The 15,434-nt window shown below is 40.9% G+C and overlaps 1 protein-coding gene across 6 annotated transcripts in view; it reads left to right on the forward strand.

Annotated features, from left to right (window-relative positions):
* The first annotated feature begins 6,321 nt into the window (after positions 1-6,321).
* Positions 6,322-15,434, forward strand: part of FBXL2 (F-box and leucine rich repeat protein 2) — a 111,252-nt gene continuing 102,139 nt past the window's right edge. For 3 of the 6 annotated variants that reach the window (XM_023554869.2, XM_023554868.2, XM_064277434.1), the window contains exon 1: positions 6,322-6,376. In XM_023554869.2, coding sequence (XP_023410637.1) covers positions 6,374-6,376 — 3 coding nt within the window. In that variant the 5' untranslated portion in view covers positions 6,322-6,373. The remainder of the gene's footprint in view (positions 6,377-15,434) is intronic. The other 3 variants (XM_023554875.2, XM_023554870.2, XM_023554872.2) reach the window with 1 other exon arrangement.

Raw genomic sequence — 15,434 nt, forward strand, 5'->3', positions numbered from 1 at the left:
AGAGATTTGTATCAAGAAAAGGGCTCACAAGGTTGTAGAGGCTGGAAAGTCCCAAGTCCATGGGACAGGCCGGTGGCTTCTCCTGACTCACATAGCTACAGGGGCTGGCAAACTCAAAGCAGCAGGTCAGAGAACAGGCCTCTGGCTCACAGACCGCAGATGCTAATGAATTCCAAGATCAGCAGGTAAGCTGCTAGTTCAAGTCCCGAGAACTGGAGGTCAGATGAACAGGAGCCACCTGCAGGACCCAGAGTGCGCAAAAGCCTGAGAGCCTTGCCAGAAAGTCCACCTATATTGGATGCAGGCCACACCTTCAAGGAAACTCTCTGTCAACCAATTGGCTACTAACAGGAGATCTTATCATGGAGGTAATCACATTATATCAGATCTCATCATGGAAGTGATTACATCATTATACAACTGCCAAACTACCTCATAACTGCCAAAGCACTGAGAATCATGGCCCAGCCAAGTTGACACACAACTTTAATGATCACACTTAGTGAGTTTAACCCATTTACATTTAAAGTGATTAATGATGAAGGATTTATATCTTCCACTTTGTAGTATATCATATACCTTTTTTGTTTCTTATGTCCTTCAGTGCTGCCCACTTTTGTGTTTGATTGATTTTTTTTCAAGTGTACCATTTTGATTCCCTCCTTGTGTCCTTTTCTGTATACTTTTTAAGTTATTTTCTTAGTGGTGACCATGGGTATTACAATTAACATCTTATATTTATAACAATCTATTTTTAATCAATACAAACTTAGCTTCAATAGTATACAAAATTCTGCTTTTATATAGGCCAGTTCTCTCTCCCCCATTGATGTTGTTGTTCCAAAAATTACATCTTTATACATTGTGTGTCCATTAAGAGAGATGTATAGTTTTTATGCATTTGTGTTTTAAATCATATAAGAAAAAAGGAGAAGAGTAATATAAAAAAATATTACTGACTTTGATTTATCTAAGTAGTTACCTTTACCAGAGTCTTTATACCTTTTATGGCTTTGAGTTACTGTGTAGTGTCCTTTCATGCCAGCCAGAAGGACTCCTTTAGCATTTCTTGTAAGGCAGGTCTGCTAGTAACAAACTCCTTCAGTTTTTGTGTATCTGGGAGTGTCCTAATTTCTCCTTCATTTTTGAAGGATAGTTTTGCTAGATATGGCAATATTGGCTCATAGTTTCCTTTTTGTATTTTTTTCCCAGCACCTTATGTATATCATCCCACTATTTCCTGGCTTCAATGTTTTCTGATAGGAAATCAACTGTTAAACTTGTTGAGGATCCCTTGTACGTTACAATTCACCTACCTCTTGCTGCTTTCAATCTTCTTTCTCTGTCTTTTGACATTTTGATTATAATGTGTCTCTGTGTGTATATCTACATATTTATTGTCCTTTAAGTTTATTGAGCTTCTTAGATACCTAGATGACATTAGAGAAATTTTCAGTCATTATTTCTTCAAATATTCTTTCTGTCCTTTTATCTGTCTTTCCTTTCTGGGACTCCCTTAATGAGTATATTGGTATGCTTGATGCTGTCCCACAGACCCCTTAGGCTCTGTTCATTTTCTTCATTCTTTTTCCTTTATGCTCCTCAGATTGAATAATTTCAATTGTCCTTTTTCAAGTTTAGTTTTTCCTACTTTCTTGCTTAAATCTGCTATTGAACTCCTCTAGTGAAATTTTCATTTCAGCTCTGTAATTTCTGTTTAGTTCCTTTGTATAGTTTCTATTTCTTTATTGATATTCTCTACTTGTTCGTACATTGTTCTCTTGGTTTCCTTTTTTTCTTCTTCTTTTTTTTGCCTATAGTTTCCTTTAGCTCTTTGAGCAAATTTAAGACAATTGGCTTAAAATCTTTGTCTAGTAAGTCCAATATCTGGGTTTCCTTAGGATGCTTTCCGTCCATTTCTTTTCTTTATTTTCTTTTTTACAAATGGACCATCCTTTCTTGTTTCTTTTTATGACTTATAATATTGTGTTGAAAACTGGATAAACTGGATATTTTAAACATTATAATGTGGTAACTCTGGAAATCAGATTCTCTCCTGTCATTAGGGTTTTTTTTTTTTTTTTTATTGTTGAGAGCCAGTCATCATTTGCTTAGTGACGTTTCCAAACTATATCTGCAAAGATTGAATTCTTTGTCATATGTGGCCAGTGAAGTTTCTGTTCTGTTATCTCAGTAGTCAGTTCATGACCTGACAGTGATTTCTTTTAAATGCTAGTAGCCAAAAAGAAAAAGTAATACTCCCCCAGTCTTTGCAGATTGGCTTTGAGCTGGGGCATTCTTTCAATGCTAAGCCAGACCACCTAAAACTCTGCCTTAGCCTTCATTTCCTGCTTGCATGGAACCCCAAGATCAGCCAGAGGTGCAAGCCTAAAGCCTTGTTAGGTTTTTTTTTTTTTTGTGAGCATGTCTCCATCCTTAGGCATGCACATTACACTCCAGATTCCTCAATATATGTGGTAGCCCTTCAAAGCCCTTATTCCACCAACAATGTTCCTCTCAGCCTCCTTTTCTCCAAGTGTTTGGATCTCTCTGCTGCTTTCTCTGTCCTCCATCCTTTGACCCAGGAGGTAGGACCAATTCTTGGAGCTTTGTACTCCTCAATTTCCATGACATCATACATTTGTTGTTGTGTGCTGTTGAGTCAATTCCAACTCATAGTGACATTATAGGAGAGAGTAGAACTGCCCCACAGGGTTTCTAAGATTGTAATCTTAATGGAAGCAGACTGCCACATCTTTCTCCTGTGGAGCAGCTGGTGGATTTGATCCACCAAATTTTTTGATTAGCAGCTTAGTGCTTAACCACAGCTCTACTGGGGCTCCTTTTGAGGTCATGCATAATGATAGATTTTTAATACACCTTTCAAAACTGTAGAAGTCCATAAATTATCAAGGATACAGAAGATCTGAACATGAATAACGAACATTACCAAATCCCTATATGTGTATGTTTGTGTGTTATCTAGCCACTGTGCCTCTCGTGCACATACACAATGTTTATAAAATTTGTACGCTGTGCTATAAAGCAAGTCTCAACAAATTTCAAGAGTCTGCAATAATATAGAGGATATTATCCAACTACACCACAATTATTAAAAAAATTCATTTTTGAAAAAGAAAGTACAAAATCTTCGTATCCTTGGAAATTTTAAAATACCATGAGTCAAAAAAGACATCATAATGAAAGTTAGGATACATTTTGAAGTAAACAATTGTGAACATACTGTATATAAAAATTTGAGCAATACAGATAATATAATAGAGGAAACTTATAGCCTTAAAAATATAATTGGAACGAACAAATCTTGAAAAATAAGTGAAGTAAACATCCATCCCAAAATGTCAGGAAAAAATCAGAAACAAAAATTTTTGTTTCTATTAATGACTGAATACATACAACAGAGGATCAACAAAGGCTCAATAAGTTGGTTCTTAGAAAATACTAATAAAATTGACAAACTTTAGGCAAGACTGATCAAGTGAAAAAAATGAATGAAGGTATAAATAACCAATATTAGGAATTAGAAAGAGAATGACCAAAGACCTTGCAGAACTCACAGATAGTGTGAGAATATCATGAACTATATTAACCACTGCACCATCAGGGCTCGAGAACATTGGTTTAGCTACCTTGAGTGTATGCTTTTTTAGGACAACAGCAACTCAAAAGATTAGATAGGAACCTTAAGAAGCAGTGAGTTTATGTTAATGAAGGAGGAACAACTCAGAAAAGGAGGGTGAGAATGGTTGCACAACTTGAATGTAATCGATGTCATTGAATTATACGTGTAGAAACTGTTGAATTGGTGTCTGTTTTGCTATGTGTATTCTCAACAACAAAAAATAAAGAAAATTTACAGGTAATAAATAGCAAAAAAATAAAATTTCAAGGAGGGCTAAATATTTTGAAAATAAGAGAGTTACATGTGAGAGTGAGTGGGGTGAGCTGTTTTAATTAGATTAATGGTCAGTGAAGGTTTATGGGAGCAGGATATTCAAGGAGATAACTGGCCTGTATCAAATGCGAGAATGGTCTGTGTGAAGATCTGGAGGGAGAATATTGCCAATAAAGGAAAGAGTTGTTTCTGAGGCCCTTAAATAACCAAGTGTTTTGGCATGTTTGAGGAACCTCAGGAAATAAATCATGGCTAGTGTGGAGTGAGCGAGGGAAAACTGGTAGGAAATGAAGTTAGCATGGTGGGCAAGGCCCCCATCATGAAGGACCATGGGAAGGATTTTGGAATTTTTCCTAAGTGCCATGAGAAACCACTGAAGTGGTACTGTTATCTAGACTGTAAGGGGGAAGGTAGGTGGCACGGAGTCTAGTTTTAAGCAAGAGATGATGGTGGCTGTAAGGTAGAGGTAGTGAGAAGTGGATAGATTCAGGATTTATATTAAGGTAGAGCCAAGAGACCAGCATTTGTGTTGATGGATTGGATGCAAGACGTGAAGAAAGGGGAGAAATCAAGGATGATTCCTAGGTTTTTGTCCTGAACAACCTGGGGGATAGTGAGGACATTTGCTGATAAGGATGAATGGGAGGCGAGCAAGAAAGTGGGTTGAGAATTTTATTTGGACCATATTAAGTTTGGGATGCCTTGTAGACATTCAAGGGCAGATGTGAAGTCAGTTGTCAGTGAAGGAACAGCAGGGCAGGATATGTAAATGAGGGGATCCTAGAGGGCACAGGTGGAACTTACTGCCATGAATTGGCTGAGATAACGTAGGGAGTGGGAAGAGGGATGTTTCTTAAACATGGTTTGGAAATCAGTGAAAAAGGTGTGGGAGTGGCAGGGAGGCTTAGAGAACCTTCCCTCTTACTAAACCTAATGGGCTGAATTTGGAGATATCATAAGTTCCCTTCAACCATATGAGAAAAATCCAACAAACTACCAATTGATTTAATAAACTGATTCCAAAGTCCACCTTTCAGCCAAAGATTAAAAAAAAAAAAAAAAAAGCCAAACCCATTGCCATCCAGTCGATTCCAACTCATAGTGACCCTTTAGTACGGAATAGAACTGCCCCATAGAGTTTCCAAGGAGCAGCTGGTAGATTTGAACAGTTGCCTTTTTGGTTAGCAGCCCAGCTCTTAACCACTATGCCAGCAGGACTCAAAACAAACAATGCACGTGAGGAACGTGCTCCGTAGTTCAATCAAGTATGAGACCAAATGGGCAATCCCTGCTCAAAAGCAAAAATGAAAACGTAGGAAGGGACAGGAAACCTGGATGAATGGACATGGGGAACATGGGGTGGAAGGGGAAGGGGGGAGAGTACTGACATAATGCGGGGATTGCAACCTATGTCACAAAACAATGTGTGTATAAATTTTTGAATAAGAAACTAATATGAGCTGTGAACGTTCACCTAAAACACAATAACGTTAGAGAAAGAAAAAAAATCAAATAAAGCTCTCATTATAAAAAAAGGCAAAGATAATCCTTTTAATGGGAAAAAGTAGATTATAAAACAATGTGTATAACTAGCCCCCATTTTAAAGACTAGAATGTACTGTAGTATGATATGTATTTGCATTTGAAGTTTGGAAGAAGATTAGAGTTTGAGATGTGGTTACCTCAGGTGGTTGGGATTTAGCATGGTTTTATTTTTTTAATTCTTCTGTTACTGGTAATTTAAAATGTGTCTTCAAGCCAACTCTTCAGACGTGGATCGGACTGGACAGTGGGTTGGAGAGGGATGCTGGTGAGGAGTGAGCTTCTTAGGTCAGGTGGACACTTGAGACTATGTTGGCATCTCCTGCCTGGAGGGGCGATGAGAGGGTGGAGGGGGTTAGAAGCTCCTGAAATGGACACGAAAAGAGAGAGTGGAGGAAGAGAGCAGGCTGTGTCATTAGGGGGAGAGTAATTGGGAGTGTTATTTTTTTAGCAAGGTGTATATGAGTTTTTGTGTGAGAGACTGACTTGATTTGTAAACTTTCACTTAAAGCACAATAAAAATTATTTTTAAAAAAGTGTCTTCAATTATCAAAATATCAAAAATAATCAAAAGAATGCCTGTGTAGCCTGTTTTTTTAAATAAAGAAAATCCATTGAGATGGCTTCCAGCCAGGCAGTTTTCCAGCTGGGTTATTGGCCAGGTGAGGGGCGTCAAAGGGACCAGGTGAGGATGGTCCAAACCCAACCGAGAGACGAGGAGGCCCCGCCCAGGATTCGGGGGCGGGGCGGCCCAAGGGCACCGCCCCTACACGTCACGTGTCTGCTGGCCGCCAATGGCCGCCTCCGAGCCCACCTAGGGGACGGGGCGGGGCGCCTGGCTGGCGTCACCAGGACAACGGGCGTCGCCGGCGCCGTGTGACTCCGGGCTGGAGGTGCGCTCGCGGCGCTTCGGCCATGGTGAGTCTGGGGCCCGCGGGCGCCGGCTTCCTGCCTTGCTCGGCCGGGCGGGTCCCCGCGCGGCCGTCCTGCAGGCGGCGCTGGGGTCGCGGGGGCAGGGCCGCGGCCTGCGGAGCTGGGGGCTGGGCTGGGCGGGCCCGGGGAGGGGCGCCCGGGGCACCTGGAGGGTGCGCCCGGCCCGGGGCGGCCACGGCGCGGGGGTCTCTGCGCTGGGCGTCCGGGTCCCGCCGGCGCCGCACCCAGGGGGCGCCCGGGCGGCGTGACGCCGACCCTTGAGCCCGGGGAGCCGGAGACGCCACCGGGGAGGGTGTGGTTTAAAAAACAAATCTGTGCACAACTGTATTTCAACGTTTGCTTTCCTGTTTACGCTCTGCCCCGTCTGTGTGCTTCCAGCCTTGTTTCTGTGCAGCCATGTAGGTAACGGTATACAGCAGGCATTTCCTCCACATCCCTCGTTCTGAAAGGCTTTTTAGCGTGTAGAAATTCAAATTTGTCATTTTGGAGGTTTCTCCCTCTTTTTTTGAAAATGGGGGCATTAAGCTGCAGGATTTTCTCGAGCGCTCCATCCTCACTAAGGGATTTAATTAACCCATAGTTAAGACATTGTAACCATCTTAAATTGTTGCCTTTGTTTAAGAAACTTGAGGGTGAGTAGGCGTCCCACCTGACTCCTCTTAAGCTCGGTTTAAAAACCTGACTTGGAGACTCACCTGCCTTTTTGAATAGACAGGGTCCAGGGAATCGCCGACCAAAAGTATGGCTTCTCCAGGGACCTCCAGGGGGTGTAAAAGAAAAGCGGAGCGGGACACCCTGCTTGGGGCACACCCTTGGTGTGGAATATTTGAGGGTGTGTGTGGGGGGAACAGTGGGGGTGGGGGAGTGGGGTGGTTGGATAATAGGGAAATGCCTGATTTTAAGAAACAGTTTTTACACTAATTCAGCGTAGGCATGCTTCTTATCTGCAGAGGCTAGTGGCAGTGCTGAGAGCTGAGAATGTAGAGTGCTCCCCAAGCGCCAGTTGGCCTTTTGGAGGGAAAACTTGGTGGAAATCTCTCCAATTAAGCCATTTGTTTGTATTGCCTTTTTAAAAATGAGAGCTAACATTTATTGTGTACATTCTGTGTGTGAGGCCTTTTTCTAAGTGTCTTGTGTGTTTCATTTAATCTGCACAGCAACCTTATGAGAGATCCATTTTAGAGATGAGGAAACTGAGGCACAGAGAGGTAAAGTGACTTGCCCAGATCACCCCGCTGATAAATTGAACTAGGATTCAAACCCAGGCAGTTTGTTTCAGAATTTGCTTGTGTAATCACTGTGCATGACAGTAGGGAGCCCTGGTGGCTCAGTGGTTAAAGTGCTTGGCTGCTAACTAAAAGGTCAGCAGTTCGAACCCAGCAGCCTCTTTGTCAGAGACAGATGTGGCAGTCTGCTTCAGTAAAGATTTACAACCTTGGAAACCCTATGGTGCGGTTCTATTTTGTCCTGTTGGGTCACTATGAGTTGGAATCGACTTGATGGCAGTGGGTTTAGGTACCTAACAGTAATGTACAGTGTATTCTATATACCATATATATGTTCAGAAACTAATTTTCCCAAAATATACGCCATATATAGATGACCAATCCAGTTGCCATTGAGTAGATTTCCACTCATGACGACCCCATGAGTTTTCATAGTAGTACTGCACTCCAAAGGGTTTTCAGTAGCTGTGACCATTTGGAGGTAGATTGCCAAGGCTTTCTTCCAAGGCACCTCTGGGTGGACCTAAATCGCCAGGCTTTCAGTTAGTGGCCGAGTGCTTGACTGTTTGTGCCACCCAGGGGCTCTGAATATATATATGTGTATTAGGAAATTAGTTTTCCTCCTTACTTAGACTTTAACATTTTTGGGCTCTGATGAATACTTGTATTTTATTGTTCTTGGCACTGAACTAGATGCTACAGAACAGAGTAGGCACGCCTAGCCCTCTCTCTCTGCCTTGTCCCTCCCCTCTTTCACAGAGATGAAATGAAAGGGAATTAATAAAGACAGATTATTAGATCAGGGCTCACACTTAGGGCTCTAATAGCATTGGGAGTTTCTCCTGTCACTTCAGTTTGTGCTCAGGCATCAGCACCTGCTTTTTGTGAATCACAAAGACCAGTGCTTTATATAAAGCCATCTAGATGTGGGATATGAAGCAGTGATTTAAAAAAATGTTATTTTCAGAGTTTTTTTTCCTAATAATTATTTACATTTATTTTAGTTGTGTATTCTAAAGCTGTTGCAAAAAGGCATCAAATAATTGTTTAAATTTTAATTCATATGGATCAAAATATATGTTAAACTACCTATTACTTGTCATCGTCAAGTTTTTAGTAGTGTATAATACTTTAGTTTGTAAATCAGATTTTTTTTTTTTAATATAAAATGGCATTGTACAATTTTTCCGTATTAATTCATTGGGACTTTCCTCCTATTTTGCTCTTTTCTCCCTTTTTGTCTGTGGTTGGAACTTCTCAGAGGTGTTGGAAAGAACAAGTTGGGGGAAAACTTTACAGTAAAATATTTAATTGTGCTTTTTCAAATTAAGATGATATTCTTAATCAAAGATTTATAGACAGTTTTGGTCTTTTTGTATCACATGGTGTAATTAAGAAGACTTAAATGATGAGATCTGTGTTAATAGCTCACTAAAAATAAAAGTTTCTCTGTATATTAATTTTCCCACTCTTGAAAATATTGAAGTTCTTTTGTCTGTACGGGGGTGGTGGTGGTAATATTTTATAATTGTAACAGTAGTCTTTCATAGAGCCCTCCCTCTGTGCCCATTTCTGTGCTTACCACTTCACATTTATTTAATCCTTCCAAAATCTGTATGTGATTGATATTATTATACTCGTTTAACAAACCCAGTTTAATTACACCAGTTTCCCAAGATCACATAGATGGTAAGTGACAGAGTCAGGATTTGAGGCCAAACAATCTGTTTCCAAAGTTGGATCTTTTACACCATGGCTTCTTTTCCAAACTAAAGATCATGCCCAGTGCTTGGATGAATGGACTACCCCAAGATGAAGAGTCTCCATGTCTTATCAGCTGAGTCAGTGAACTCTTTGTTATTTTATGACAAATTCTCTGTTATGATGTCTAGTGACATCCTACATGATTTACTTGGCTCTTTTTCAATGCAGACAACCAAAGCTAAGATATGGATACAGATAGCTTTCACAGCTGCCTTCCCTGCCCTTGCACCATTGCTTTGTGTCCTACCTCCACCCTGTGGAGTGTCTGCTTCAGCCACTGCCACATCCAGCCCTGGGTGGAAAGCTAGAAAGGCTATGAAAGAGTTGGGGTTGGAGCAGGGAGTTCTAGGAAAGCAGAATGCGGAAGTCATTGGGAAAGTTTTTGTGGAGTCAGAATCAGGGCTCAAACCCAGGCTTCGCAGTTCTCAGTGCCACCCAATATTGTCTTTCAATTGATTTGTCTGTTGTTTGGTATTCTATCCAACAAATGTTGATTGTATGTTACTGTGTACCGTACACTGTTGTAGGCGGTGAGTATTGAGCAGCAGATGAAAGAGGCAGGACTGTGCCCTCATGGAACGTGCATTCTCATGTCAGGAAGGCAGATAATGAATAGACAAATAAGATGGTGAGACACGCTTTGGAGAAAAATACAGCTGGGTGAGAGGGTAAGGGAATTCTAGGACAGGGTGAGAAAGTAGATGCTTTTAATGTAGGGTAGAAGGCAAGGTGTCTCTGTTAAGGTGACAGTTGAGTAGAGCACAAACTGTGGGATGCCTGAAGGAAAACCATTTCAGAAGAGGGCACAAGTGCAAAGGTTCTGAGGCAAGAACATGCCTGATGTATTGGAGAAACAGTAAGGAAACCAGTGTGGCTGGAATGGAGCGAAGGGGGAACGCGGTAGGAGGCAAGACCAAAGTAGTAATGGAAGGCAGATCATGTAGGACTTGTAAGCCACTTAAAGGACTTTGACTTTTCCTTTGAGGGAAAAGGCAGGGTTTAAGTAGAGGAGTGGCATAATATGACTTATATCTCATACAAGGATTCTCTCCCCCCACCCCTTACTGCTACATGAAGATAAACAGAACTTCACATTGGAAAGAATACCAGCTCCTTTTACCTGATATGTCACGCCTGGCTTTCAACAGAAAATTGCAAGGCATACTAAAAAGCAGAAAACACAATCTGAAGAGAAATGGCAGATATCACAACCAGACTCAGATAATGGCAGAGAAGTTAGAATTATCAGACTGGGGATTTAAAATAACTATGATTTTTTTTTTTTTTTATGGTTAATATGTTAAGGGCTCTAATGGAAAAAGTGGACACCATGCAAAAACAGATGAGTAGCCTAAGCAAAGAAATTGGGAACTATAAGGAAATGTGAGAAATCAAAAACATTGCAACAGAAATGAATAATGCATTTGATGGGCTCATTAGTGGATTGGACATACCTGAGGGGAGAATCAGTGAACTTGAAGGTATTGCAGTAGAAACTTCTCACTGAAAAGCAAAGAGAAAAAAAAAAGCAGAGTATCCAAGAACTTGGGGCAATTACAAAACATGTAACATACACATAAGGGGAATACTAGCAGGAGACAAAAGAGAAAGGTACAGAAGAAATATTTGAAGCAGTAATGGCTGAGAATTTTCCGAAATTTTAGACAGACACCAAACTATAGATCCAGGAAGCTCAGAACACCAAAAAATCTACACGCAGTCATATCCTATTCAAACTGCAGAAAGCCAAAGGAGAAGAGATAGCGACACCTGTTATTGATAGAACGCAGACAAATCGGTAAGATATAAAAGATTTGAACAGCATTATCAACCAACTGAACCTAATTGCCATTCACGGAAGTGATACACTTAACCATTGCAGAATCACGTTCTTTGCAAGTGGACGTGCAACATTCATCAAACTGGACTGTATAACCCATTGCCACTGAGCCGACTCTGACTCATGGTGGTCCCACGTGTTATAGTAGAACTGTTCCATAGGATTTTCTTGGCTGTAATCTTTATGGAAGCAGATTGCCAGGCCTTTATTCTGTGGTGCCACTGGGTGGGTTTGAACCACCAACCTTCGGGCTAGTAGACAAGAGCAAACTATTTGTGCCACCCATTGCCATTCAGTCAGCTTTGACTCATAGCGACCCTGAAAAAAAAGACCCTAGGACAGGGTATAACTGCCTTATAGGGTTGCCAAGGCTGTAATCTTATGGAAGCAGAATGCCACATCTTTCTCTTACAGAGTAGCTGGTGGGTTTGAACTTCCAACCTTTCAGTCATCAGCCGATTGCTTAACTATTATGCCACCAGGGCTCTTTAAGTACCTTATACCCTTGTCCTTGAGTCAGTTCCGACTCGTAGTGACCCTATAGGACAGAGTAGAACTGCCCCAAAGAGTTTCCAAGGAGCGGCTGGTGGATACAAACTGGTGGCCTTTTGGCTAGCAGCCATAGCCCTTAACCACTACGCCACTGACCTAAAATAAATTTCAAAATGTTTAAGAGGATCAGAGTCGTAGAGTATATTATCTGGCTACAATGCCATTAAATTAGAAACCCAAAACAATAAAATATCTAGAAAACCTGCAAATAGTAGAAATTTAGGCAGTGTATTTCTTAATAATTCTTGGTTCAAAGAAGAAATCACAAGGGAGATTAGAAAATACTTTTAAAAAATATGTTTTTGGTGAAGGCTTCCATAGCAGTTTAATTTCTCATTCAGCAGTTTCTACACAAATTGTTCAGTGACACTGACTACATTCTTTACGATTTGTCAACATTCTCCATATTTCTGTTCTGGTTGTTCCACTCCCAGTAATCTAGTTTCCCTGCCCCTTTACATTCTTATCTTTGTTTTAAAGTATTTGTTGACCATTTGGTCTCATAAAGATGATTTTTTAAAAGAGCACAGTACTCATGGGTGATATTCTTTATTTTATAAGCCTGACTATTATTTAGCTAAAAGATAACCTTAGGGGGTAGTTTCAGTTCAAGGTTTAAGGAGTATCTCAGGACAGTAGTCCTCTGTTCTCAACCAGTCCAGTAAGTCTGGTTTTTGTTTTGTTTTTTAGGAATTTATGTTCTGTTCCACATTTTTCTCCCGTGCTATCACGGTCCATTGATCGTGGGCCTGATCTGAACGGTCAGTAGTGGTGGCCAGGCATCATTTAGTTCTTTTGGTTTCAGGGTAGATGAGGCTGTGGTTCGCGTAGACTATTATTAGTCCTGTACACTAGTTTCTTCTTAGAGCCCTTGGTTCCCTTCTTTCTTTTGTTCTGGATGCGTGGAGACCCATAGTTTTATCCTAGATGGCCAAATTCAAGCTTTTAAGACCCCAGACACTACTCCCCAAGCTAGGATGTAGAATGTAAACTTCATGAACTATATTATGCCAGTTGACAGCGATGGCCCATGAGACTATGGTCCTAACACTTCAAACCCAGGAAGCCAATCCTTTGAGGTGTTTGATTATGTCTAAGAAGTATCTGCAACTGTGCCCTCTATGTGCCTTGTTATATATACGTATACATGTGCATTCAGTCACATACACGCGTATGCGTACACCTGTGGACGCCTGGTGGTACAGTGGTTAAGAGCTTAGCTGCTAACCAAAAGGTCGCAGTTCAGATCCACCAGCCGTTCCTTGGAAATCCTATGGAGCAGTTCTGCTCTGTCCTGTAGGGTCACTATGAGTCAGAATTGTTTCAATGGCAATGGGTTATACGTACACAAATATATACTCGCATGTACATACCTATATACATATGCGTCTACATGCATACATACTCGCGTGTCTATTTTTTGGGTGTTGTTGCTGTTGTTTCAAAATTGTATGTCATAGCAGTTACCAAAAGGTCCTTTTTTCTTGTGTACCTTTTAGTAACATCGTTTACCTTGTCGGGCTGTGCGTGCTTCACTCATTTAGTGTTACCTTTCCATCACCAAAAATACAAGCGCCTACTATCTAGAGAGTGAATCCTCCTGTGCTCTTCTTTGTCCCTGGTAGCCACTAATGAACATTAATTTCTGTACATTTGCCTGTTCGTGTCGTTTCATAAAAGTGAGAACATACAATATGTCTTCTAGTGATTGAGTTATTTCGCTCACCATAATGCCTTCCAAGTTCATCCATGTCCGAAGATGTTTTGGGAACTCATTCTTCTTTATTACTGGGTAGATTCCATTGTATGTTGTCGTTAGGTGCTGTTGAGTCGGTTCCAACTCATAGCAACCCTGTGTACAACCGAACAAAAAATGGCCTGGTCCTGCATCATCCTCACAGTCATTGTTATGCTTGAGCCTATTACTGCAGCCATTGTGTCAGTTCATCTCATTGAGGGTCTTCCTCTTTTTTGCTGAGCCTCCGCTTTACGGAGCCTGATGTCCTTCTCCAGGGACTGGTCCCTCCTGATAACATGTCCGAAGTATGTGAGTCTCGCCGTCCTTGCTTCTAATGAGCATTCTGGCTTGTACTTCTTCCAAAACAAAGAAAAACCAAACCCAGTGCCATCGAGTCGATTCCGACTCATAGCGACCCTATAGGACAGAGTAGAACTGCCCCGTAGAGTTTCCTGGGAGCGCCTGGCGGATTCGAACTGCCGACCGTTTGGTTAGCAGCCGTAGCACTTAACCACTACGCCACTAGGGTTTCCACTTCTTTCAAGACAGATTTATTTGTTCTTCTGGATATTGTTTGCCAACACCATAATTCAAAGGTGTGAATTCTTTGATCTTCCTTATTCATTGTCCAGCTTTCACATGCATGTGAGGTGATTGAAAACACTATGGCTTGGGTCTAGTGCCCCTGAGTTCTTAAGGTGACCTCTTTGGTTTTTAACATTTTAAAAAGATCTTTTGCAGCAGCTTTGCCCAAGGCAGTGTGTCTTTTGATTTCTTGAATGCTTCTTCCATGGGTGTTGATTGTGGATCCAAGTAACATGAAATCCTTGACAATGCCAATCTTTTCTCTGTTTATCATGATGTTGCTTGTTGGTCCAGTTGTGAGAATTTTTGTTTTCTTTATGTTGAGGTGTAATCCATACTGAAGGCTGTGATGTTTGATCTTCATCAGTAAGTGTTTGAAGTCCTCTTCACTTTCAGCAACCAGGGTTGTGTCATCTGCATATTGAAGGTTGTTAATGAATCTTCCTCCAGTCCTGATGCCGTGTTCTTCTTCATATAGTCCATTGAATATATGTACCACGTTTTACTTATCCATTTATCCATTGATGGACACTTAGGCTGTTTCCATCTTCTTGCTGTTGTCAGTAGTGCTGTGATGAACATGCGTGTGCATATGTCTGTTCATGTTACTTCTGTTAAATCCCTAGGGTGTATACCTAGGAGTGGAATTGCTGGGTCATATGGCAGCTCTACCTCTAGTTTTTTGAGGAACCACCAGACTGCTTTCACAATGGCTGTACCATTTTGCATTCCCACCAGCAGTGGATGAGGGTTCAATTTCTCCACATCTCTTCCAGCACTTGTTATTTCTGAGTTTTTTGTTTGTTTGCTTTTTATCTTAGCCATCCTAGTGGGAGTGAAATGGTGTCTCATTGTGGTTTTGGTTTGTGTTTCCCTGATGACTAATGACGTTGAACATCTTTTCGTGTGTCTGGCTACACGTAGTGGGTAGTTATGGAAGCACAACATATCAAAATTTGTGCAATGCCACCAAAGTATTGCTTAGAGAAAAATTTAGAGCTTTTAATGATATATTAGAAATGAAAAAAGATGTAAAAACGATCACCTAAGTTTCCATCTTAAAAATACAGAAAAAGTAGAACGAATTAAACCTGAAGCAAATAGAAAAAAAATACAGGCAGAAAACAATGAAATAGGTAACAGGCCATAGGGAAAGTCAGCAAATTCAAAAGTTAATTATTTGAAAAAGATTAATAAAATTAATCAAGAAAAAAAGATAGGTAACCAACATCAGTAATGAAAGGGGACATTACCATAAATCAAAGGAATAAAGGGGCATTATAAGCAACTTTAAAACAATATAAGAGCTTAGATGAAACTGGCGAATTCCTTGAAAAA

The sequence above is a fragment of the Loxodonta africana genome, chromosome 27 (assembly GCF_030014295.1).
Source record: "Loxodonta africana isolate mLoxAfr1 chromosome 27, mLoxAfr1.hap2, whole genome shotgun sequence".
Classification (NCBI taxonomy): domain Eukaryota; kingdom Metazoa; phylum Chordata; class Mammalia; order Proboscidea; family Elephantidae; genus Loxodonta; species Loxodonta africana.